Here is a 24769-nt window from a genome sequence, read left to right on the forward strand (position 1 = left end):
TCGTGTACCAGTGACAGTGAATGTGATGCCGGTTCAAACACAAGTGCATTATTCGGATTGTTGTTTTTGTTATGTTCTGCTGCTCGGGCTTGTTTTCCCACCCCTTATCTTTACAACAGCTCACCATTCATAGCAAACAAGTGTGTGATCATATGTGTGTGTGTGTGTGCTATTTTCTTCTTTTTGGAAGCGTTTGTCCCTGTACTTCGGGTTGCGGTTTTAAGCATTTTTGTTTGTTTGTTTGAAGGTTTAAACCGCCACCTGTTTGATGGATTATTGTGGTTGTGCACAAGGGGGGGCAAATTGTGTACCGGGGGGTGTAATGATGGTCACTAAGTGGCGGAAGACGTTGAAAATGATACTATCTAACGCTATAAACGCTCAGCACCGGGGTGTGTCCGTGACGTTTGGGAAAGCGCCTTTGTATGCGTGAGTGTGTGTTTCTAATCAAAGTTTGTTGTGTATCATTTGCAGGCAAGCAAAAAAAAATGCATCCGAGCAATGGATGCTCCTCGTAAGCAAAAGTGTGGTCTCTAATCCGTGTTTGCGCGCGTGCGCGTTTGTGTGTGTGCGTCTATAATTCGCGTGCGTGTGTGTGATAATGCTCGACGCCGCCGCGTGTGTTTGTACGTCGTGTGTGCTACAGTAGAGGCAGCATTAGAAGAAAAAGTAGAAGAAGAAGAAGCAGTAATTGTCGCGTGAAAGTGTAAGTGTATCGAAATATGTGCAAGTGTAGAGAGGAGAATGTAAGTGAAAAAGTCGCATAATCGATGTAGTAGCGTGTGTGTGTTTGTGTGGGAAAAAGTGATCAATTAAAGAAAAAAGAGAAAGAAAAGGTTAAGTATTACTGGAAAATTGTTTCTCCCGCCAAGTGTGTGTGTGTGTGCGCGCGCGCACCAAATCTTCTCTCGTGAGTTGAATGCGCTTAGTGTATATGTGCATTTATGCGTCGCTGTGGCGTGTGTGCACGCGTGTTCGCGTGTGTATGTGTGTCAGAGTTTAGTGTAATCGTGCGTGAGTGTGTGTAGCAGTAGTAGTACCGGATCCGTCTCTGTGTGTACGATTGTCATGAATATTGTGTCGCGCACAGTCGTCGTCACCATTGTTGTTTGCAAGTGAGAAAAAACGTTCTTGAAGAGCCTAAGGCGGCGGGCAGTGTAGTGTACGCAGGAGGAGGGGAAACAGGCGAAAAGTACGTCTCGCCGCTCCCCTTCCCCGCCCCGATCGCAATATGTTGGAATCGAACTCGCGCCGTGCGAGCAGAACAGTAGCGGCCGCCGAACAGCAGCAGCAGCAGCACCACCGCTAAGTGGGTGTTGCCGCGTCGTTTCACCGGAAACTCAAATACAAACTCACCCCGCCCCGAGAACAACATAACAAAACAAATACTAAGGAGCCGAGCGCCAGCCGCCGGCTAGAGAAGGGAATTCCTACGGCCCCGAAGCGCCCACAGAAGGGGAGAGGAGGATCACAGCCGCCAGCAGAGATGGGCGATCCGAAGAACAAAAATTCAGCGGCAGGTTCGGCCGGCGGAGCGGGAGGCGCATCGTCGACGGCGGCTGCCTCCGGCACGACCACCACGACCACGTCGTCGGCGGCCGGACCGGTCACAACGCCGCAGCAGCAGCAGCAGCACCATCAGCCGCCCTCGCATCATCCGCACGGGCCGCCGCATCCACATCACCACCAGCAGGGGCCGCCGCCGCCGCATCATCCGCACGGGCCTCCCCATCCGCTGCACATGCCGCCCCATCCGCACCACCACCCGCACCACCATCCGGGCGGACCGCCGGGGGCGGCCGGTGGGGAGCATCAGCAGCCGCCACCACCGCCGGGGCATGGGCCGCCACCTCCGCCCCACCACCCGTACGACCATCACCATCCCGGTGCGGGCGATGCCCCGAACGGTGGCGGGGGTGCATCCGGTGGCGGCAAGGATGACGGACCGCCGCCACCGCCCCACCACGGGCACGGTGGGCCGCCGCCGCCGCCCATGGGCCACCACCATCATCAGATGCAGCATCACGGGTACGGGCAGCCGCCGCCGCCGCCCATGCAGCATCAGCAGCAGTACGCGCCCCGCTACCACCACCACCATCCGCACCATCCGCACGATCCGAACGTGCAGGGGCCGCCGCCGCCGCCCCCGGGCGCCGGCGCCCCGGACCCGTACGCGCACTATCACCATGCGCACCGTATGAGTGCGGCGGCGGCCGCCGCTGCAGCCGCAGCAGCCGCCGCCGCCTCGTCCGGGGGTGGCGGAGGAGCGCCCGGCAGTGCAGGGCCGGGCGGGTCCGGTACGCCGCCGCCCCCCTCGCCACAGCAGCATCCGGGCGGGAAGCCGGCGGCCGCGGCGGCCGCCGCAACTGCAGCCGCCGCCGCAGCAGCAGCCGCCACCGGCAGTCCGATGCATGGGCGGCACGGTCGCTACATGTCTCAGCAGCCGACGGCAGCTGGTGCGGGCGGCGGTGCCGGCCAGCCACCGCCAGGCGGTGGAGCGGCAGCCGCCGGCCAGCCGCCCGGTGGACCGGCAGCCGCCGGCGGCCCGACGCCGACGCTCAACTCGCTGCTCCAGTCGCACCCGCCGCCGCCACCGGGCCATCCGGGGGCGCCGCACCATCGCTATCCGCCCGGCGGGTACGATCCGTCGGCCGGCTCGCCCCAGGGCCAGCAGCCGCCCGGTCCGGGTCAGCCGCCGGGTCCGCCGGGCGGTGGACCGCCGGGCCAGGGCCAGCCCGGTATGCACCCGTACCACGGGGGACATCAGCAGCAGGGCTGGGCGCCGCCACCCCGACCCTACAGTCCGCACTCGCAGCCGTATCGGCCGCCGCCACCGGTAAGTGTTTACCAGAACTTCCTGAAACTTCTAGTTGTAGTTGAATCCATGAACAAATCACACTTGGGATACGTGATGACTAGTGTTGGATAAATCTGATTCAGATTCATGAATCTGAACGAATTTTTGAAATGATTCAATGAATCCGATTCTCGGTTGCAAATATTCACGATTCTCCAAAGATTCACGAATCTCGAAAAATTCATGAATCTCGAAGAATCCGTATATCTCAATAGATTAACGAATCTCTAAGGATTTATCAAACTCTAGGGACTCATACATCTCCAAAGATTCTTAGAGCTTGTGCTTCTTATCATTCTTCTCCTTGTCGTAGCAACCTACGTGGTCATGCCAGCCAAGGCTTTCGAGACTTCTTTGCAAGTACCACACAGCCGTATAGCTTGTTTCGCTATGGGGAGACGATCCATGCGAGGCTTGAACCCACGACGGACCTGTTGTTAAGTGGGATCGCGCAAATACAATGTTTTGAAAATCATAAATCTCCAAAGATTTTTGAATCTCTGGAGATATATGAATTTTAATGAATCTTTCGGGATTCATGAATCCTTGGAGATATGTGAAATCTTGGAGATATGTGAAACCTTAGAGATATGTGAAACCTTGGAGATATGTGAATCCTTGGAGATCCATGAATCTTTGAAGAGTCGATTCGAGATTCGAATCACTCATCACTGAAGATTCATATTCATACCTTGATTATGTTTGTTATGGTTGGTAAGAACGAATGACCTTACAAAGATTTAACGTAAACGCCCTCCTGTCTGCAGTTGAAGGATCTTGTTTTGAAAAGATCTTACTTGCTTGAAGGAGATCGAAAAGACAGTATTGAACATTTACGTTGTACACGAATATCTGACAGTTGCTGTTGAAAAACTTGAACTCAAATGCAGATTAGAGAACAAAACTCCCCGAAAGGGGAGGGTCATATATGGGAATTGGAGGGTTTGCTGATGTGTGGGGAAAATGTTGCAACAAGTGAAGTTATCGGAAGTTAGAGAGATTCCCAGTGTGAGAGAGTTTACTGTGGAGTTTCAGAAGCGGGCACATCATGGAGCACTAGAAGATATGGCATAATGTGGGAGTTCCAATCCGACGTGCGTGAGTTTTGCCAGTAAATGCGTGGAACGCTATTATATTTGCCAAATATGGAAAGCTAAGCGGGAGACGGTACGGTAGCGCATGAGATCTGAAAGTAATGCCCAACTCTCTGGTGTGGAACAGTGTATTTGAAACTCTGCGCAAACACTTACCGGCCATATGGAGTGGTAAATCAGTGCTAAAAAGTGTGGGAAGAGAAACATTCCCGGCATTTGATTGGATTCCAGTGTGGTGGTGCGTCCTGTGTTCGTGCTGAGTGGTGCAGCAGTGTTTTATCTTCTGGTTGTGGAGGGGTAACACACACACACACACACATTGTGTCTCAAAATCGAACCAGATCTTCACACTTATCTGCTGCTCGCTCCTCCCGTCTCACGGCGTTACGGCGCGACGTTGTTGTGTTTTTGTGTGCACAGTTTTTTTGAAAAAGAATTGCCAAAAATAGTTCACCTCCTCCGGTTCGTTGGTGTGCTGTGTGGTTGTGCTGATGTGTCGTCGTCGTCGTCGTCAAATCTCAACCCGAACTCCCCGCCCCGGTGTAAGTGTGTGACACTAAGACGTTCCTCGTGCGGAGCGGACTAACAACCAACACAACACGAGACACGATTTAGGTCCAAGAAGATGCTCGCACCCCCCCCCCCCCCCCTCTCTCTCTCGATTAACGGGGAAAGGTTCGTGCAAAATGGGGTTTTATAAATAACTGCATTACCCCCACACCGTTTGGGTGGGGGTGGTCGTTGCTCAGGAGATGACGATGGTGGTGGGTAGTGGTTGTCCGTCGTGCCTGCTGCAAAACCGTCGATGACGCATGATTTAAATGTCGCAGCTGTGTGTCTAGCCCCGCCCCGCCCCGATAAGGGTTGATATGAGACACCTTTTTTTTGTTTGTTTCATTTTGTGACGTCACTAGTTCCCGTTCCCAGCGATGACCATTTGTAAAGCAGGTAACAGGAGGGAGGGGGCACCGTTAATGGGTAAATGAATTACGCGCCCCAGTCAGCTGCTGGGTACGGTGCCATCATCGCACGTGACTTTTGCACACAGCAGTGTGTGTGTACCGGGTTGACAGTGTTCGATGTTCTAATGATTTATTTGTTTTGGTTAATCCCCGGGCTGGGTGTGTAAATTTGAAACCGAACTAGCTACGCTGGTTTTTTTTTATTCTGCTGCCTTTCAAATTATGTTGATACCGTGCACACAGCATCATTAAACGCCTTCATGATTTTTAAATGTCTGTTTCAACTACGGGAAGAACGTACAACCATTCAACCTAATACCGTCAAATGAGATGAGTAGTAGCGATGCGCACGATGTGTGCGTTTGTTTATTCAGACAGGCGAGAAGGAACGGGGAACGGGGGCGTGAGAACCAAAAAGCAGACGAGTCCATCACATACCACCTCACCACCACCCCCCATAGAAATGTCGATGAACGTCTGTTTTGTTTTTTGGGGAAAATGTTGATAGTGGACGCACGGGTACTCTGGATGCAAACTATGGCATCCATTTTCCGACCGAAGAAAAGCAAGAAAGCTACGGACTGGACTCTGGTGTGAACGATACGTGCTCTGCCCCCCCCCCCTCTGACCCTTCCTTCCGTGCATTCTCGGAAACGGCCGACCGGCGAGTCGACGGGGTATGGGTATGCTCCTGTGAAAACACGAGGGTTCAAGCTTCTGCCCATTCTTCTTCGTGCGGCTGCTAATGCGCTCGCTTTATTCTGGCGGGCCCTCTCCTTACCTTACCCTTTCGTTGGCTCTGACGTTTTAGCGGCCCGGTTGTGTGTGTGTGTGTGTGTGTGTTTTTTTTTATTATTTCTCCCTTCCATCCTCGCTGTGGTTTATATCCCACTTGCTTTTGCTCTCGCTCTCTATTTGTATGTGTATGTGTGTATTGTTGTAGGTCAGGGAAGGATGGCACCGGAATAAATAACAACGCTGCTTCGAAGGAGTGCGGTCCTTAGATTCGCAAGGTTGATTGTGTTACTGCTGAAAAGAACAGGACAAAAAAACATTCAAAGGTGCAATCAGTCTTAGCATGATTTTAACATTTGTCAGATAATTTTAAAACGTCGGATGTAATGTAATGTTATAAAGCAGAAAATCGGAGGCACAATTTGCATTCAGGACTAAAATGGTTTGGGTTTGTGTTAGGAGTCGTTCCTCTTCGCCATCATCAGAACCAAGTGAGGTGTTATAGCACAGCAAACACACACACACACACACACACACACACACACACACACACACACACACACACACACACACACACACACACACACACACACACACACACACACACACACACACACACACACACGCACACACACACATACACACACACACATACACACACACACACACACACACACACACACGCGCGCGCACACACACACACACACACACACACACACACACACACACACACACACACACACACACACACACACACACACACACACACACACACACACACATACACGCGCGCACACACACATACACACACACACATACACGCGCACACACACACACACACGCACACATACACACACATACACGCGCGCACACACATACACGCGCACACACACACACACACACACACACACACACACACACACACACACACACACACACACACACACGCACACACACATACACACACACACACACACTTACACACACACATACACACACACACACATACACACACACACACACACACACACACACAGACACACACAGACACACACAGACACACACGGAACGTGATGACAGGTGTGTTATATATTTGTATTGCCTTACTCACCCCCCCCCCCCCCCCCTCCCATCAAGTGCTCATCGCTCGCTCGGTTTAGGCGTATGCAAACAATATCGATCGATCGAACGGAGGTTTAACCATCGCCATGTACTTCGGCCGAACTGTGGGGGGGGGGGGGGGCGACTCGTGATAACTTTGGGCATCCGATGGGGCTGGCCGTCGTTAGAGCAATCGCTGAACATGCAAATTTTACCGCACCATCGGCTATCATAGACTCTGCTGGCGATGGCCGAGTAATCAATTATACAACATTTATCTTGCCATCTTTTCGGGTCGGATTAGATTATCTTGTGCATCAAACTGGACTTGAAATTTCAAACGTTTCCAACACACTTTACCAGACATAAACCTCCCTTTTTCCCTTTTGCTTGTTGGTATTGGGTTTTCCGGTCCAAAAGCGGCTCTGGTTTGGAGGTGTTCGCTCCCCCACTGATATCTGCTTTACACACCATCGTCCAACTGCTCCTCTGCGGCAGGAGAAGGACTGCTGGCAAACTTTATTACAAATTTTCCACAAACTCTCTTGAAATTTACACGCGCGTTCGTGTGTGTGCAAAGCAATTTCTCATCCGGGGTTCTAGCTCCTGATGGCGGGGATGTGTTGTGCTGGATGCGTTTATGCGTGAAGCTGCTGCTGCTGCTGCATCCTACTCAAATGCACTTTTAGCGTACGCGTCGGTCCTCGCACACACAGAGCTAATAATGATGACCGATGCTCCTGCGCTGCAGCTTGCGAAGGTATCGAAGGAACGGGATGGGGGGAGGGCCAGGTGTGTAGATCCTTGCTACTTTCGCCGCCAGCTCCTCGAAGCACGGGACATATACGGTGGGTGGGAAGGTGAAAAGTGCATACACACACACACACACTGCTTCGTCGAGCACAGCAGTGTATTGTTGTCCATTTCGGCATTTCCGTCGCGCTTTTCTTGCTGCCTACTACTACTGCTTCTCCTCCTTCTCCACCGGCTTCGTGTGTGTGTGTGTGTGTCCCTTGTTCAATTGCTGCTCTGCGGTGTGTGCAAGCAGCGGTCACCCAACCGTCCCACCCAACCAACCCAACCACCGTCTCGCCGGGTTTATCGCCCGCTGTCGTGTGTTTCGGCACGGGTCGGAAGCTGGAGACGTTTCGACGGTACGCTCAGTTTTCCGCCGACAGTGAAGCCTACAAGAGGTGTGCGCAAATTTTGGTGTGGCCCCCAACATTTGCATTGCCATTGCACCACCACACACACACACACACACACTGGGTGCATTTAATCGTAGTATTACTCTCACCCTCGCCATCACTACCGTTGTGCGCCGAGCGTGTGCTTTGGAAAGTTTGCGCGCTTCGTGTGTGTGTGTGTGTGTAGCCCGCCCCCGGTGTTGTTAGCAAGTTCTATTTTTTTCTTCTTCCAATTTTCAGTTCCGGTCGTTTTGTGCACTTCCCCCTATAAGTGTGTGTGTTTATGTGTGTTAAGGGTGGTTGTACCGTGCCTGCCGCGCCACACTTGCTTTGCACCACCCCCCGCCACAGTGAACCAGCATAGGTGTTTACTGCCCTTGTTCCTTTGCTTATCTGTGTAATCATCATTCCCCAATCCCCGCGCTAAAATCTAAAAAAGAAGAAGAAGAAGAAGAAGAAGAATAAGAATAAGAATAAGAATAAGAAGAAGAAAGTACCGTGAGAGAAGAGAAGTTAGCAGCGAAGAAGAGAAAAGAAGAAAGGAGAGAGAACAAATAAGGGCAATATTAGTTTGGCCCATCTCCCTGTGCGCCAGAGCGAGAGAGCATCCTGTCCTTCTATTTGCTTGCACGCACTGATTTACCATTAAAAGCATCGAGCTGGTGATGTATTGGCTAGAATCGAAGCTAAGCGCTCTCTTGTTGTTTCGTCACACCTTGGAAAAGTCTTAATAGTCAAACAAAAAAGGGGGTTTGTTTTCTGTGCCAATCGTGCAGCATCAACTAATACCATGTTCTTTTCTTCTTCTCTTCTCTGTTCTATTCCCCCTCCTCCTGCTACGCGCCGCATTTTGCTGCAAAACTAATCAGGTAAGAGAGACCACGCACACACGAATGCACGCACATTTTTCACATGCAAATTGGGCCTTTATGTGGTCAAACGCTTTTGATGCCTATTTGTTTCAAATTCATTTAATCTAACAGAATGGGCAGGTCGTTTCTGTGCCACGCTAAAGCTTTCTATTAATCATTATTCGAATTAGAGAATTCAACGATAGTTGTATGTTCTTCCCAACATTCCTTCGGTCGAACGCATCCCTTTCAGCATTCACAGTCAGCCATCTTAGAACGTGCAAGGCGAAAGCGAGGACATTTGTCTTTTGCTGCAGGCGAAAATGCATGCGCAAAGCACAAGTATATCTAGCACGCGTGCCCCCTACCGCCTCCGAACCAGCTTCTTTCTTCTTCGCCGATCCTTGCCGTGATTGAAAATGGCTCTGAATAGTCGATCGATAGCCTTCTCATTGCACCTAGATGTGTATGCACGAATGTGCCGTCTGTGTGTGGGTGTGTATGTGTTCGCACTTCTTAATGGGCAAGTCCAGTCCGTAATCATGCATGGATGCACACACCCCGCCCGACCGATTGCATGTTGGTCCAGTTGGTCGGTGCAGGCATACGAGATTGCACTGGTACAACTGAGCAGCACGGGCAAAGCAGGGAGATGTACACGATGACGATGTGGTGTGGTGTGTCTGTGTATGGGTGGTGGCCGTAGGCTTGGGTCCCGCTAGCCTACACTCTCAAGGAGATCGCAATTGCACCAACACTGCCACAGCCACATACCATGCTCTTTCTCTTCCAATGCCATGTATAATAGTGGATGCTCACTTGCCTCCGTTTGTATTGGAAGTATGTACTTGATTTTTCCTTTTCAAAGACCCGTCCCGTGCATTTGCCTCACACACACCACCATCTCTCCATTAGATCGATCCATCTCTGTCTCTCTCTCTCTTTCTTTCTGAACGCTGGTTCCAGTGGGTGGTGGGAAAAATACCAATCAAAAATTAATTAGCAAAATTAATAGGACGACACTGAAGACGAAGTCCTCATTTGCTTCAGATGGGAGGGGAGGACCCGGGGGAGGTAACAGAAGATGTACAAGATTGAGAGTTCATTGCGCTTTTCCGGGGTATTTCAGTTAGGCAATTCTGGGAAGGATTCGATGGCTCAATAACACTGGATTTAGCAGCCTAATGCGAACATCCTTGCGTAGCTTCTGAAATCATTCAAGAATCGTGAAAGATGTAATATCCGATCATAAAAATAGCAACACAAAGCTCGAAATGTATTCTAATTTTGTTGTGATCTCGAGATATTTTTATCAGCGCTTCGCTTTGCTTTCAGATATGTTCAACGTCTGCTGGACGTATTATTATATTAACCTTCAAGAGATTTCGACCCATCAGTATCGATTACTCATACTCCTTCTAGTCGCGCTTGTTCATGGAAACACAATCTTCGATGCAATTTGAAACGAAGCGTGTTTGCAAGCATATTGATTCGAAGAAATAAGGACCAGGACTTACTGCGTGATATGCAAAGGCTCGTACAAACTAAGAAGGAAAGGTGCATAGGACTTGCCGTACACATGCTACTTTTCCTCCTGACTTTGACGAATAAGCATTTGGAAGTGTGTGGGAAGAAAAGAACCATGAAGCTGAACATAAATTTGTCTACCCTATCCAGGTACCGTCTCAATGTCTGGAGGGTGATGAGATATGTCCTGTTTCCAATACCTTTTTGCCGTCTATTCCACACCACAATTGCTCTGCGTTACTGACCTGGACAATGAAGTTATGTACTATTCTTCATGGATGAAGTCCGATACATCAAAGAAGAGAGGACATTTTTTCCCTCGAATTTGTGTACTATATAGAATGTTGCTTGATTCTGGGGTAACAAACCGCTGAGTTGAAAGGTTCACAAATAGATCCTCATGGTTTGGACTATGCTATTTATTGTTGTCAGTCGGTGCTATGAAGTCGTGTACTGTAATATCATTCTAGCTTTTAGCTCCCCATATGATTGGACATAGGCCATGACTATTTCAGATCATGTTATCCATTGTAAATAAGTAAACCAAATCTGGAAATATCGGAAACAGTGGCAATACTATTCGATGTTCTCCTATCAGTGCGATATTCCAGTAGTTTAAGGCGCCTTGTTGATTTAAGATCTTTCAATGAATTTTCAAACATTGCGATTCTTTGTGCTGGAAGAATTAGGCTCTTATTCTTAGCTCTTCTTCTCTTCAATCCTTAGAAGAGCTTGTTCAGAATCTGCATTATTTGAGTCTTTCAGATGGTTCTGATCTATTCTCCATTGTATTCTTATATATAAGAACAACCGATGTTGTAGTAATTGGGGCGTATGAAAAGCAGTCCAAATAGAAGTCTGATATGCATATTCGAATTTCAAACTATGCACAGCTGCGCTTGAAACATATATTTGTTTGGTTTGCACACGTCAAATTGGAAGCAATACTCAGAAATTCAAAACTAATAAATGTTTTTAGTTTTATGACAGTAAACAATCGACGTTGGACAGTGTCCCTTTCGCTGGAAAACGTAAAACATCCCATTGTAGCGGCCGAACAATCAAGTCCCGCCGTAATTGGACGATAAAATAAAAGCACGCGGCGCAGAAACAGAGCACAACTATCATGGACGAGAAAACACATTGTCCTTTCTGAGGGTTTTTTTTTACCATCCTCTCATGGTGATTGGTGCAACCATCGTAAACTTTGTATCCCGGCACCTCATTTTAAACTCGCCTGCGCCCACCACCACCCTGCCCGATCCCTGATCCGTCGCTGTATTATGTTTCCAACACGTTCAACCACGACCTATCCAGGTCCCAGACAACAGCAGCACACCCATGTACACACGTTGCCGCTAAACATTTTACCATTTTACTACTTTTTGTGTCTAACGTGCGGAAGCATTCATCGAGCCGCGGGGAGTGGGACGTTCGTACACTACTTCATTTAGGACGAACGCTCTCTCTCTCAACCGGCCGCGGTAGAATGAGTCGGCAAAATGGGGTCGGATGCTCGAACGATTTTGTATAGCCCGACACACCCGCGCGCGACCGTCTGTTTTGCGTCTGGGTCGGTCTAGCCGGTTTGAAAATTGAACTCCTCTTTTGCGCGCCAACGTGTAGGTACGCGTGCTGTGTGTGTGTGTGCTCTCTGTGCCGAGAGCCGTTCCATCCTTTTACCACACCACCCCCGGCTTTTTTACTACGTAGTGTCGGAAACTCATAACTTCCGGGGCTAGTAGCATAAACTGATACGTCCGTTTGCGAACTTCCTTTTTCTTTTTTTCTTCTGTTTTGCTGTCGGCACACACCGCACCGTTTAGTGCTGCTCCCTCAGTGGCGACTGGGTTCCGTTGTGAACGTGTCATCGTCCTAGCAAGTCGCACCGTGTGTGGGTTGCCGGTGAACGCAGTCAACTGTTCATCAACCCTCCCTGGGTGCAGTTTGGACGCGCGTTTATGGCAATCAGGCGTGACTTTTGCAGCTTAATTCTTGCAAGTCCTCGAGTTGCTCTTTCGCTAGTGTTGGTGGCGGTGGTGGCTCGTTGAATTGCATTTGCTGGTGGCGAGCATGCGAGCGCGGGGTTATTTGAGCGAAGAAAGTTTATCTCATTAGAGCGCTGATAATTGGAATTCCAATTCCAATAACTCCTGATCGTGTACATCCATGAAATAGACTTCCATGTACAGGATCTTGTCACTCGTCCTTCCCAGTCAGTCATGTATGTCAACGCGCCGTCTGTCAAAAAGTTTTTGGAAAAATATGAACTTTTGTAAATCCCGTATTATGACCCAGATGATGTAGTACAGTGATTCTTCGGTAGGGCGAGATCTTCTAGAAATTCCGGTTGCGGTGGGAAATTTCTTGAAGAATACTTGCTGGAGAATACTACGAGATCTTCTAGAAATTCTGGATGTAGTGGGAGATTTCTTGAAGAATACTTGCTGGAGAATACTACGAGATCTTCTAGAAATTCCGGATGTAGTGGGAGATTTCTTGAAGAATACTTGCTGGAGAATACTACGAGATCTTCTAGACATTCCGGATGTAGTGGGAGATTTGTTGAAGAATACTTGCTGGAGAATACTAAGAGATGTTCTAGAAATTCCGGATGTGGTCGAACATTTCATGAAGAATATTTCCTTATAGATTGAAACAATCGGACGATGAGTTACAGAGATTTGATTGCTGACGGTGACAACTTAATTTCAGAATCCAGGGGCTGACATTTCGCTCGAGGACAACTGCTCCGGAGTCAGAGAGTACATTACTACTTCGCCAGACATACCGAGCAAGTAGGGACGTACATCTTTACACTCACTCATTTACATTTCGGGTTGTTTTCTGGGCTTGAACCGTTCAGTCCTGCCAGTCCTGCCTTCCCAGCTCCAAAAACAAACTGTCAGCTGAACTGTTTTGCTTGAGTGTCTTCTTTGCTCCTTCACTCCCCTCCCCATGAGCTGCAAAGAAGTAACGATCTCATCGCTGCCCTGCCGTGTCCTCTAAATCGTCACGAACAGATGCATCGTCATAAACCATCCCACACACACACACCCATAATATACGAGCTACGAGCAGCTCTGTTCCGTGTGTATGTGTGCAGTTGTTGTGTGCCATCTTCCTTCTGTAGGTCCTAGTAGCAGTCCTTAGGGGTTCATTTATTCGCTCTGAGGTAGGAAGGCGTAGAGACGGGGTTGTTTTTTTACTCGCACGGTAACACCCACATCCTGCAGTCCACAGGCACGCAGTGTAGACCCTTGACTGGCAAAACAACAGTAATAGTGGATGGAAAGTTTTTCTTGCGACAGTTTCTGGAACGCGCGTCCCACCGACCGGATGGAGCTGGAAATGGAAACAAAATGGAAACGAACGCGAGGCTATCCACACAGTAACTGCGCCGGTCGAGGCCTTTACTCCTGCTCGGCTTGAAGGTTCTCGCCGCTCTGCTTGGTAAACGGAACCAAGGCTTCCGTGTACTTGGTGGGGATGGGGGAGTGTCTGGATTTTTGTCCTATCCTTTTCAAAGATCTTGCGATCCAAGCGGTTGTACCTAGCGGCCTTCTGCCTAACTCTCTGCGCCACAAATATGTACGTGTGTCTGAAATTGCCCGCCTGTGCTTGGTGCACACTGCTTCCAGCCGACAGTGTCGCTAAAACCGGCACCCCCCCCTCCCCCCCTTCTCCAGCGCCTCACCCGTAGATCCCGTGTCCGGGAGTGGCCCTATCTCTGCTGGCTTTCCCAGTTCCCAGTTTTCCGCCTGATAGCGCGCACCTCCAGTAGTTAGTGGCATGGATTTTGCGAGTTACTGTGCGAACCCCCCGAGCACACCAAGCCGCCCCCTTCCGCCGGTTCTGCCGGATGTGCCGGCTAGCAGCAGGATTCAGTGAGCATCGGCGGGGGCGGTTGGTGGTGGTGGTGCATGATTGCGAGCCGAGCATAAAATACTACCAGCTCAGCAAAGTGTTGTGGCTCTGGCAAACAACAGTAGAGTGAACGTGGTGGGGGACCAGTGCGGGAGGTGCGCAATTTCCAAACGTTCCGTGGAAAACCGGCACAAAACCACTACCGTCGGTAGGGAGGGAGGATGGATACGATGGATAAGACAGAGTGTGTGAGAGTAAGAAAGCAGAAGTCCTGGAGCCGCCGCCAGCCAAGGAGTGTGCACCGAACTGTGTTTTGCCTTATGCGCCCGTGTTTGTGTGTGTGCGCGAGATGTCCTGGCTGGCCTCGTCAGCAGCAGCAGCAAAACCCAATGGCACCGGGAAAACTGTGTGCGCTCTGTCGGTGTGCTTGGGCCGGGTGTCCCGGTTTTGGTGGCCCGACACCGTAGCTGCTGGCATTCATTCGCTCGCTTGTGGCGCGCTCTGGCTGGAGCGCTACGGCTTTTTTGTTGCGCCTGGTGTGCTTCAGCGCGGATGACAAAATCGTCCCGGAACACTCGGCCTGGTCGTGTTGGGGCAAATGGTCAACTTATTTTGCTTTTTGTTTTAATTTTGATATTATGATGTTGGCCTTGGGATAGCTGCAAATAACGTTTGTCATAATCAAGGAGCAGATGTGTTTTTCATTAAAGTTTAAATCCTTTTTTATATTAATAATACTTACATAACCTATATTTTATACAACAGTAGCAAAGGAATAGTATTCCTACAGTGTTTTTAAATTATGAAATATATTATTTTATCTTTAAAATGAACTAAAATTCTAAAGCACTTCCAAACAAACAAAACCCTTCCAAACTGTTCAAAACATAAGCTTCTAGCAAATTTTGACCAGAATGGCGCCAACATATTTTCGCCCACCGTGCCCGGACACATGCGGTGGAAATGCTCGGCTGCTGCCCGAACATCGTGCTGTGTGGCACATTCGGAATAAAACGGATAACGATTCCGGCACGTGGGACACGCGCGCCAGCATTATTGTTCCTGCCCTGCTTCTTGCATTGCTGACTGGCTCTCTCGCTCTCTCTCACACACACACAGATTGTGTCTCTTGCACACCGGTCTATCATTTTCCATCCAATCCCACAAGCCCCGTCGCTCCACAATATAGCGAACGCGGGGGGGAGAAGTGAACCGCAGCAGCCACACCGAGTTCGCTTTTTGTTGTTGGGCACACACACACACCGCTTCTAGCCACCATTGAGCCCCTCTGCCCACCGCTCCCCGCTAAGTGGGTGGATTTATGTGTATGTGTATGTGTGTTTGTTTCTCTGTTTTTCCACCCATTTTCTCGGCTCTTGTGGGGCGGGCACTACTTTTCGGGTGTGTGTGTGTGTGTTGCAGGAAAGCGGCAGGATGGCAGCCCGTGCGGCGGCGGCACAGTCACTAGAGTGAGTGATGTCCCTTCGGTTTTTCCTGCAGCCGTGTGCCTGCCAAACAATTTTCTGTTTTTCCTTCTTCAAACCCGCTCGCTTCGCCCGGCTGGCTCCCCCTCGTCAAAATCGTCGTCCCTGCTGTTTTGACATTTATATCTCCCGACGCACAATTCTCCGTAAAGCGAAAAACGAAAGAGAGAGAGAGAGAACGTGGGCAGCAAGGGGTACCGCATACTACCTATCATCGTGTAAAGCGCAATGAATGGGAGGTTGATGCTGAAGCGTAGGAATTGGGTAGAAAACAAAAGTCCCCAACCGGTCGGTGGAAACCTGGAACGGTGGAAGGGGGTTGAAGGGGGATGCTGAAATTTCACGTGGCAGGTTGGATCTTTTATCTGTGTGTATGCATTTTTTGTTTTTTGTTGGTGTTGTTATTTCCATATACAACGCGCTTTTCCTGTAAACACCATGCGCCTCCATCGATTCGGTCAAATCGTTTGGCTTTGTTTTTTTGAAAATAATAAAGCAAAAAATCGCTCGCCGATATATCTACGTCTTTTCAATGTTCCTGCAAATGCGGTACAGTTTCAATGCAGTTCGAATATTGACCTTCTGTTTCGGTAAATGACCCTCATTTAACAGCGTTACCAAGTGTTACGAAGTGTTACACATTACGACGTTTGTCTTTCACTGTTTGCATTAGTGCCGTCGTCGCCAGCATGAGCTCCAGCGTTAGATTGGGTCATGTAGAATTAAAAAAAGCGAGCCAAACAAAAGCACCCACCACCACCACTGCTATCAAATTACAATCTAGTACCGCTTTAGCGCTCCTTTTGCCATTTGCCAGCAATCTCTCTTCTCTCGTGCATGCTGCTTCGCGGGTGTGTCGGGCGAGCTGCAGTCGCCTGACATTATTGCTCTTGGTGTATGCAGAGCGAGACGGTGCGACGGTGGGCAATAGTTGACAGCTCCAAAGTGTGCCTGCTAAATCCTGCGCGTGACAGGTACCGGCCTTTCCGTTTACACTCAAGCGAATCGAATGCTTGAGGTGGTGGTCTGCCTTTTTAAATACTTTTCATTAATGTTTTGCGCGTCAACAGAAATAGCGCAAATTTCGATGGGGCTGTGCTGTAGCACATAACCAGCAAAAATCATGAACATAATTCGCTAGTAGAGCCTGCTGTGGGTGGTACATTGCTGCGCTTTGTTGTTCAGCATCAAAAGAAAGAGCAGAGATAAATCCTCGTTGCCCCCCGCTGGAAACAGTGACAAATGTTGCTGCTCATTAATCTGCCTGCGTGCTGCTGCTGCTGCTGCTGCTGCTCCCCGTTACTAGCCAGCAAACTGACAGTGGAACTGACAGTTGCCACATCCTTGCCGCGCTTGACTAGGACGAGTGTAAATGTTGCTCTCACCACTACAGAGGCAACGGGCAAACACGGCTATACTGTAACAGTATCCTTCTCACTGTCTCCCTCTCTCTCTCGCTCACACATACATGTACAAACAATCAGTTTGCTGCTACGCAAAGGAAAATCGATATTTTGCCTCCTCCGCCCGCTTTTACTGGCTTTGTGCGAACGTCCAATCGCATCGTACTGCTGCTGCTGCGAAACTGCTGGTGGGACTGTGTGTGCGATGGAATTGTGTGGCTCCCGCTCGCTCGCTCGCTCGCTCTCTCTCCCTCCCTTGGCTGCCGTAATCTCCACCCACGCCAGCGCAAACTCGAGCATCAGCACGGAAACGCCGGAGCTCGTCAGGCTGCTGTTAAGCTTGATCAGCCATTTTGTGTGTGCCATTTGTGCCGGGGAGTAGTTGTGTTGTGCGCTGCTGCTACTGCTGCTGCTGTGTCCGCCTGCTGGTGGGCGGAGCTTGCTGCAGGCACAAAATGTTACCATCGGGCGCCTCCATTTCGTTGACGCTTTTCCAAGCGTTTCAGTCGTCATGGTGTGTGTGTGTGTTTTTTTTGTACTTTTCATATTTGCTCTCACTATACTCTGGTGCCATTGAACGAGCAGGGCAAAGAATATTTGCTGCTGGTAGACACACACACACTCGAACTAGAAAAGTGTTTGGGATTAGTGTGGCCGCGTGCATGCCCCGGTGGGGACGTCGGATCCTCCCTAACCGGGCAAAAAGTGTATGGCAGGAGAACGATGAAGGAAGGGGACACGGGAACACAATTTTGCAATTGCTTTGCCACTTACTAATGGAAACAATGGCCCGGCCCCGGCAATGTGCGAATTTGGTCGGCATTCGGGGTTTGGCCACGACTCTCCCTACCACCTCCGCTTGGTTTTGGATGATAGAAATGCTCCGGGAGCCTTTGTTGCAAATACATCCACACCATCCATCCGGCTGTCCTTACATATGCCCCCGTCAACTTCTCGGTCCGGTATTATTTAGACGGGATGTATCGATGCTAACCTGATTTTTGTTTTGCATTGCCACCGGCAGCCCAGCCAGATTGTGCCGCGGCTCCCCAATGATAGGCTTGTGCCGTTCGTCTGTTTGTTTACTGGATATTTGTGACTATTTGTGTTCTTGTCCTGCTTCAGCACCAACAAACTGATCTCTACTGGTTGACGATGAGCCAGTGAGGCAGTAGAAACGATGTATGTGTAGCATTTATCTGAGCGGTTGCGCGCTCAGTGCAGATTTTGATGGGCAACATTCCGGAAGGTTTGCTGCAAGTAATGAATGGTACCAACAGAAAGCTAACTCTGGACGGGGGTTTGATTTAAATGCGACCGGAGCAGGCAGAGGGGACGGTAATACGATTAATGCACTCTCTGGTAATACATAGACATTACCCTATGACAGCAAGAGACTTCATTATTCTTCTATTACAATACGGTACTACATTGTTTTTGATATTATAATCCATTCAGTAATAGCCGCAGAAGTTGTGGAGCATTTGTCCACAGTTGTTTCTACCTCCTCGTACCTGAGTTAATTTTTTTATTACAAGTTTTTGAGGTTACTGTATGTTTGTTTTCGAGAACTTTGGCTGGAATTACAGTTCGGTACAAAGGACAAATATATTTTAAGATTTTAGGTACAAAAACAACAACTAGATAATATATACCAAATGAGTAATGTTTTGGGGAATTACATCTAACGTCCAATTATTAGTGAAATGGATGTTGCAAAGAATTTAATTCCTTAACCATGCTATCTGCAGTTGGGAGCTATACTGTTGATTGCCTCTGTACGATACGAAACATAATGCTACCTCACAATGTCCTGCAATAATGTATGACGTACCCATGATCTCCCGGTACACACTGTGCACTACTTTGTATAACCTCCACTTAAAAACCACCCGAAAGTTCATAAAAACTTCGTTCGTTTATTTTGAGCCGCCCCGGCGCTCCACACTGAAGGCTGGTCTGGCACGTGCGTAGCACACTACCATGCTCCAACTTCTTGCTCCAACGGCTCTCTAGCGTGACGAAATGTGTCGTTAAACGGTTCACGGAAGCGTATCACATCAACTCCCTCCCCATCGCAACATATCCTCCTCGTTGGGGCAACCTGGTGCAAAATCAAAAATGGAAAACTCCTCCAACCTTATACTCTCGCTCGGTACAATATGCGTGCGTCATATGCACGTCACAGGACACGCGACACACACAGACGAGAGCCGTGTCTGTCGTGCCCGAACAGCAGCGACATGATTGCAATAGAGAGTGATGATGCTGATGATGATTCTACCATTACTAGCACACTTACTCGCCAATCGCAACACCGTGCACAGGACTGGCGGTTGTTTAACGTCGTTTGCCGGCCGCCACGTCGATTACACGCGGGGAACTCCGGGTAGGAAATGCTGGGGGAGTTGCTGCTGCATCTTTTGCGCACGATGATGTGCTGTGCCACGACTGGCCTGGCCCTAGTAGCGGTGGTATGATAAGCGTGCAATCCCTCTGGGATGTGATGGGTCGTCCTGCCTAAGTGCTGGTGTGCTCGTCATGTTTACCATGTTGCGTTTGGGAATTTATGCCAATACACTGATTGGTATCACGACTCTCTTTTTCTCTCTCTGTCTGTCTCTCAGCGTACATTTACGGGACACACAGTAGTGATGATACTAGTAATGTTTGATGGGAAGGATTAGGTACAACACGCTACTCGACGAGAGTGGTTAATTACGACTTTTGAAAACTCTTGCCAATCGGCCAGTTGACGTTTCGTGCAGAAATGGTCATTCGAAACTGTTAAATCATAAGTGAGAGTTTTTGGTGGGATTTGGTTGAATCTCGGAATTGATTAGAATGTCGCAGACGTGTAACTAACTCTCTCTCTATCTCTCTCTTTCACCATTTTCGACTCGTATTGGCGCAGGGTAATACCGGACGAGGACAGTCACCATATCCGCCGGGGCCACCGGGCCAAGCGCCCGGCGGCGGCTACCCACCGCCGCAGCCACCCGCCGCCGGCCAGGGATCGCAGCAGCCGCCCGGGCCCCCGCAGGCAGCCGGCGCTGGCCAGCCCGGCACCGGGGCCGGCGGCCCGCCCGGCCAGGGACCACCGCCGGCGGGTGGCCCTGGCGGGCCCGCGGGCGGAGCGCCCGGCCAGTCACCACAGCACCATCCGCCCACCTCCCAGGGACCGCCCGCCAACGCGCAGTACACGCCCTACCAGCCGCAGCGCTACCCGACGCCCGGCGGTCCCAACGCACCGAACCATCGCACCCCGTACCCTCCGCATCAGGTAAGCAGCAACAATCACCTCACATCGGGCTATGAATCGGCAATAGACGCCGGCAGTTCCTGTTTCGATTCCGATGGAAGATAAACACACACACAAATAACACCCCGGCGAGAAAGATGGAGCTTCATGGCGAAACAGCTGGTTTGGCGGGCTTCCCAATTCGCAGGACTAATCTGATGCGTCTCCTGCTCGCCAACACGTCGTCTTTTTTACCGCTTCGTGCACAGGCCTCGGCCTCGGTTAAAGTATCCTTCTAACCGTCAGCTGGGGCTTGTATGAACCTCCACAACAACATCCCAATGCTTGTTTCGGCCTGCGTATATTTCCGACCTGTTGTCGTGAGAGGTTCCGTTTGTGCGGCGGCTCTGATTATGGGATCGTTACGCGCTTGCCCACGTCACGTTGCCGAAATGATGTGTTGTGCCAGTGGTACATTGTGGTGTCTCTCGTTTAATCGCACCAAGCCAAAGAGGGGATACTGTTGGAATCAGGAAGGATTATTAGCAGCAGTTCGTTTGGAGCATGGAGTCCCGACTCCCGAAGCCACATGTGCGTTATTTTACACTCAATAAAGGAAGACTAATCACTGAACGCGGGCCCGTTTCAGCCTATTAGCCCCGGAGCATTTATGAACGTTTCTCTTCCAACACTAATTAACTGTTTCACTGTACCATGGTGTTAATTGATGTTCGTGTTTATTATCCAGCGTACGATGGAATTCAATTGACGATACTTTTCTATGAAAATATAAAAATATGAACATTGATCCATCCTTCTCGTTTGATTTTATGCACCATCATCATTAAGCAATGCGTCCAGTTTGTTTGATTTTTGTTTTTAAACTAGAATCCTTTGATGTTCTATCAATACATGACGCTTTTCATCAGAAAAAATAATTGTCTTTTACTGGAATTATTGATCCAGTCCAGTGGATTGTGGCTCTGTACCGAGTAGCGATATAAATAAGTCAATAATTTTAGCTCAATATGATCTGTCATCTATTTTGTGCCTCGTCGGCGGACGGCTGTCATTGTCTGACACAGAGATTTGCTCTAATTGCTCGGAATATTGACGCTTAAGCCCGTGTTACAGTGAAATTGAGCGTTCAGTTTCTGGTGGTTTCTACTATATTTCATTGAATATTCATCGGAATATGGCTTACCATGCATCAAAAGATAGGAAATTCAATTCCCCAATTATTTAGATGGTAAAACATGTTAAAACAATGAATTAAATGTATTTCATTGTGAGGACATTGTAAGGACACATTGTTCAGGGGAAAACACTATGATGATCAGTGCATCAGTGCAGTGATCAGGGTCACATTTTGTCGGTGGGTCATATTGCAGTTCATCATAACTGGTCATTTTATGGCTTGAAAGAGAGAGTTGTTATGAGAATGCTTTGTTTCAATAATACTATCCGCCAAAAATTGGCCAAATCTGGCAAGGAGCATCAAATAATTCAGGAAGTTTCATTTCAAAAGCTTCAACAGGCTCTAATGACAGATTTAACACGTTGAGGTCATTCTGTCGGCTTCTGGTATAGCAGAACACAGTCTACTAAGATGCAGCAGCAAAATCTCGTGTAACGGTAACACCATGGTGCCATGATATTAGGGCTCAGTGAAGAAATTTGAGCTATTTCAGGAAAATATGCTGGGAATATTTATTCTTTGCATGGTTTAAGGACTATGAGTCAGAGTTCCGAGGAATTGTAGTTAAAATCCACATGTTTCAAGGCTAGTCGAGCGGGAGACTACACCGAGCAATGTTAGCTGTCCAAAACACCAAACCCGCCGAAACCAAACTGACTGGCCAAAACGACTTAGTACACTCGGACAATATGATAATCAGTGGCCACATTTTCAATGGAACTTGTCCACGTGGCCTGGAAATGCAATATTAGTACCAGAGATATATTGGAACAAGTCTTCATGGTTCAAATGAGTTATCGCGCGCTGGTCCAGTAGTCACCAAACAGTCCAAAATGCAGTCAGGAACCGGAGTTTTAGAGCGTCCGTTAAATGCCTTTATTTTAAGCAAAACGTGTGACCATCAACCTCTATCGGACCTCATGATTACTTTTATCGTCTCAAGCCTATTGCGGCCATTATTCGCCGCGAACCCCGTTGGTCGATCGTCTCATGTATATGTATCAGCAGCTCGCGAAAATGCTCACAATTTCACTTTGAGTATTGATGTATCTCTATCTGTTTGTTTGCCTCCTTTTCCCCACAGTATGAACCGGTCAGGTCGTGGCCATCGCCAGCAGCTAGCCCGGGACCGGGTCCGGGCCACATGCCTCCCTCACCACACGGACCACCGCAGAGTCCTGGGCAGCAGCAGCAACAGCAGCAGCACGGTGGCGGCCCCAGTCCGTCACCGCAGCCACCGCAGCCGGCTCCCTCACCACATCAGGTTAGTGTTAGTAGTAGTACACGCCTTTGCACGTCTGATTTTGGTAGTCAAGGGACTCGGTCTACTTGTCATACAATGTTAAGAGAGAGATTTTCCACAAAGGTAGAAGAATATTCCATGTCATGTTAGAGCCCCAGATTCCGTTCTCGATATGATTGTGGAGCATCGAGTTTGCAAACACGCAACACTGCTACCACCGTATCGCAACTCTCTCTCTCTCTCTCTTTAATGCTTCACGAGAATCGGCGGCGGCTTCTGTAGCTTACTCCACCACCCAGCTGGGGCAAGCTTTCAGAACATTCACCGGCGCGGACGACGGCGGCGGCACACTTATGCTATCGTGCGAGAAGTGGAGAAGCAGAAAGAAGAAGGAACAAAAAAAAACACTCCCGCCGTCCTTGACAGTGGCCCAGATATATATTGCAGCCGACCGGGTCGCGTCGATTGCTCTGCATACCGTTCAACGACGGCGGGATTGGGGAGCAAGAATGAAAAAAAACGAAAGAAACCCACTAAAATAAATCCCAACACACACACACAGACACACAGAGAGAGAGAAACACACGCACTTGTGCTAAGAACAGAACCAGATAAAACAGGCAAATTTGCTTCCGCCAGGGTTTGTTTTGGTTTGAGACAGCTTGCGCCTTCCACCATCCCGTCGTAGCCATCGACCCGACCCGACCGCGAGAGTGGCGGTGATCGGCCTCCGGACACGGCGGGACCGCGCGGAGGGTTGATGATAGACGCGTACCGCATCGTGTATGTGTCGGTGTGTGTCGGTGTGTCGATGGAGTGTTGTTGCCTGGGCTGCCGTGTTTCCATCAAACGCGATGAATGTGTCGTCAAGTTGGTTGGTGTTGTTGCTGTTGTTGTCCTTGTTGTTGGCAGCGGCACTATGTGCAGGCCCGCGTGTACCTCGGGATTGAAGCGCAAGCACACAACCAAACCGCCAAAACCTTTCGTGCCCCTTCCAGTGCGCCCGTGTGCCCCAGCAGCAGCAGTAGCCAATGTGCGCGCCACAGACACACGCGGTACTGGGAGGTGGAGGAAGCTCTTTCGCGTCGTTGTTGTGTTGTGCTTCCTGTCGCTAGTTCCGCTAGACCGCCGGTTTTGGACCGTTATTTCTGTGTCGGTCTCTGTGTGTGTGTGTGTGTGCAGCTGATCGGCTGTGAAAAGGGTCGGAAAAAAGGAAGAAAATGGCTGCACCGACGGACGGACGGAATTCGAATGCCACTTTTGCTCGTCGCGTTTTCTTTCCCGCTTGTGTGTGTTTTTTTTTTGCATTTTCTTCACTGCTCTCTGTGTGTGTGTGTGTTTGTGTGTTTGCGTGTGCCTGTTTTTTTTTTGTTCACAGCGAAGCAACAGATGGAATTGTGTGTTTGTATCTGTGTGTCTGGGTGTGCGGTTCCGAAGGGGGAGAAAAGATGGTGATTCACCGGTCCCCCCCTCCCCTCCGTCGGCCTTTATCACCCATCCCACCGCCAGCAGCCCGCTTGCCACTTGATTGTTGTACCGGGACGAGCAAGCGGTGGTGGGTCGACAGCGGGAAAGGGTCGGTTTCGGGCGGTTTCGTTCGTTCGTCTGTCGGTCGGTTTGGTCGTTCATTCACCTCCGCCCCATCATTCATCCATCCAAGGCAGTGTGCGGCCGCGGCCGCTCCATCATCTTACCCTACGCTCTGTGTGTGTGTGTGTGTGTGTGTGTGTGTGTGTGTGTGTATGTTTGTGTTTTCCGCAGCTGCACCGGGCCTCCCTCGCCCTGACAAGCTTGCCGCGACCTACTGACGCGCCCTCGACGACAACGAGTCTCGGCGGGCAACAAGTCCATTCGACCTTGCCCCCTCCCCCCTCTTTCTCTTCCCGCGTTTATCGTCTCCTTCTGCTGCAGTGTGTTTTATCGTGTGAATTCGTGCGTTTCCATACAGCCACCCACCATCCCTCCCTACCCAACGAGGGGTTTCTCCATCCAGAAAGGAGGGTACTCGTTCAGCGTGTG

At 49.7% G+C, this 24769-nt stretch overlaps 1 protein-coding gene across 13 annotated transcripts in view; it reads left to right on the top strand.

The window, feature by feature from the left end:
* Positions 1-24769, top strand: part of LOC120947747 (trithorax group protein osa) — a 131370-nt gene that overhangs the window by 17829 nt on the left and 88772 nt on the right. For all 13 annotated transcript variants that reach the window (XM_049607705.1, XM_049607702.1, XM_049607710.1 and 10 more), the window contains 3 exons: positions 475-2836; positions 19983-20351; positions 22592-22771. In XM_049607705.1, coding sequence (XP_049463662.1) covers positions 1487-2836; positions 19983-20351; positions 22592-22771 — 1899 coding nt within the window. In that variant the 5' untranslated portion in view covers positions 475-1486. The remainder of the gene's footprint in view (positions 1-474; positions 2837-19982; positions 20352-22591; positions 22772-24769) is intronic.

The sequence above is a fragment of the Anopheles coluzzii genome, chromosome 2 (assembly GCF_943734685.1).
Source record: "Anopheles coluzzii chromosome 2, AcolN3, whole genome shotgun sequence".
NCBI classification, from domain to species: Eukaryota; Metazoa; Arthropoda; class Insecta; order Diptera; family Culicidae; genus Anopheles; species Anopheles coluzzii.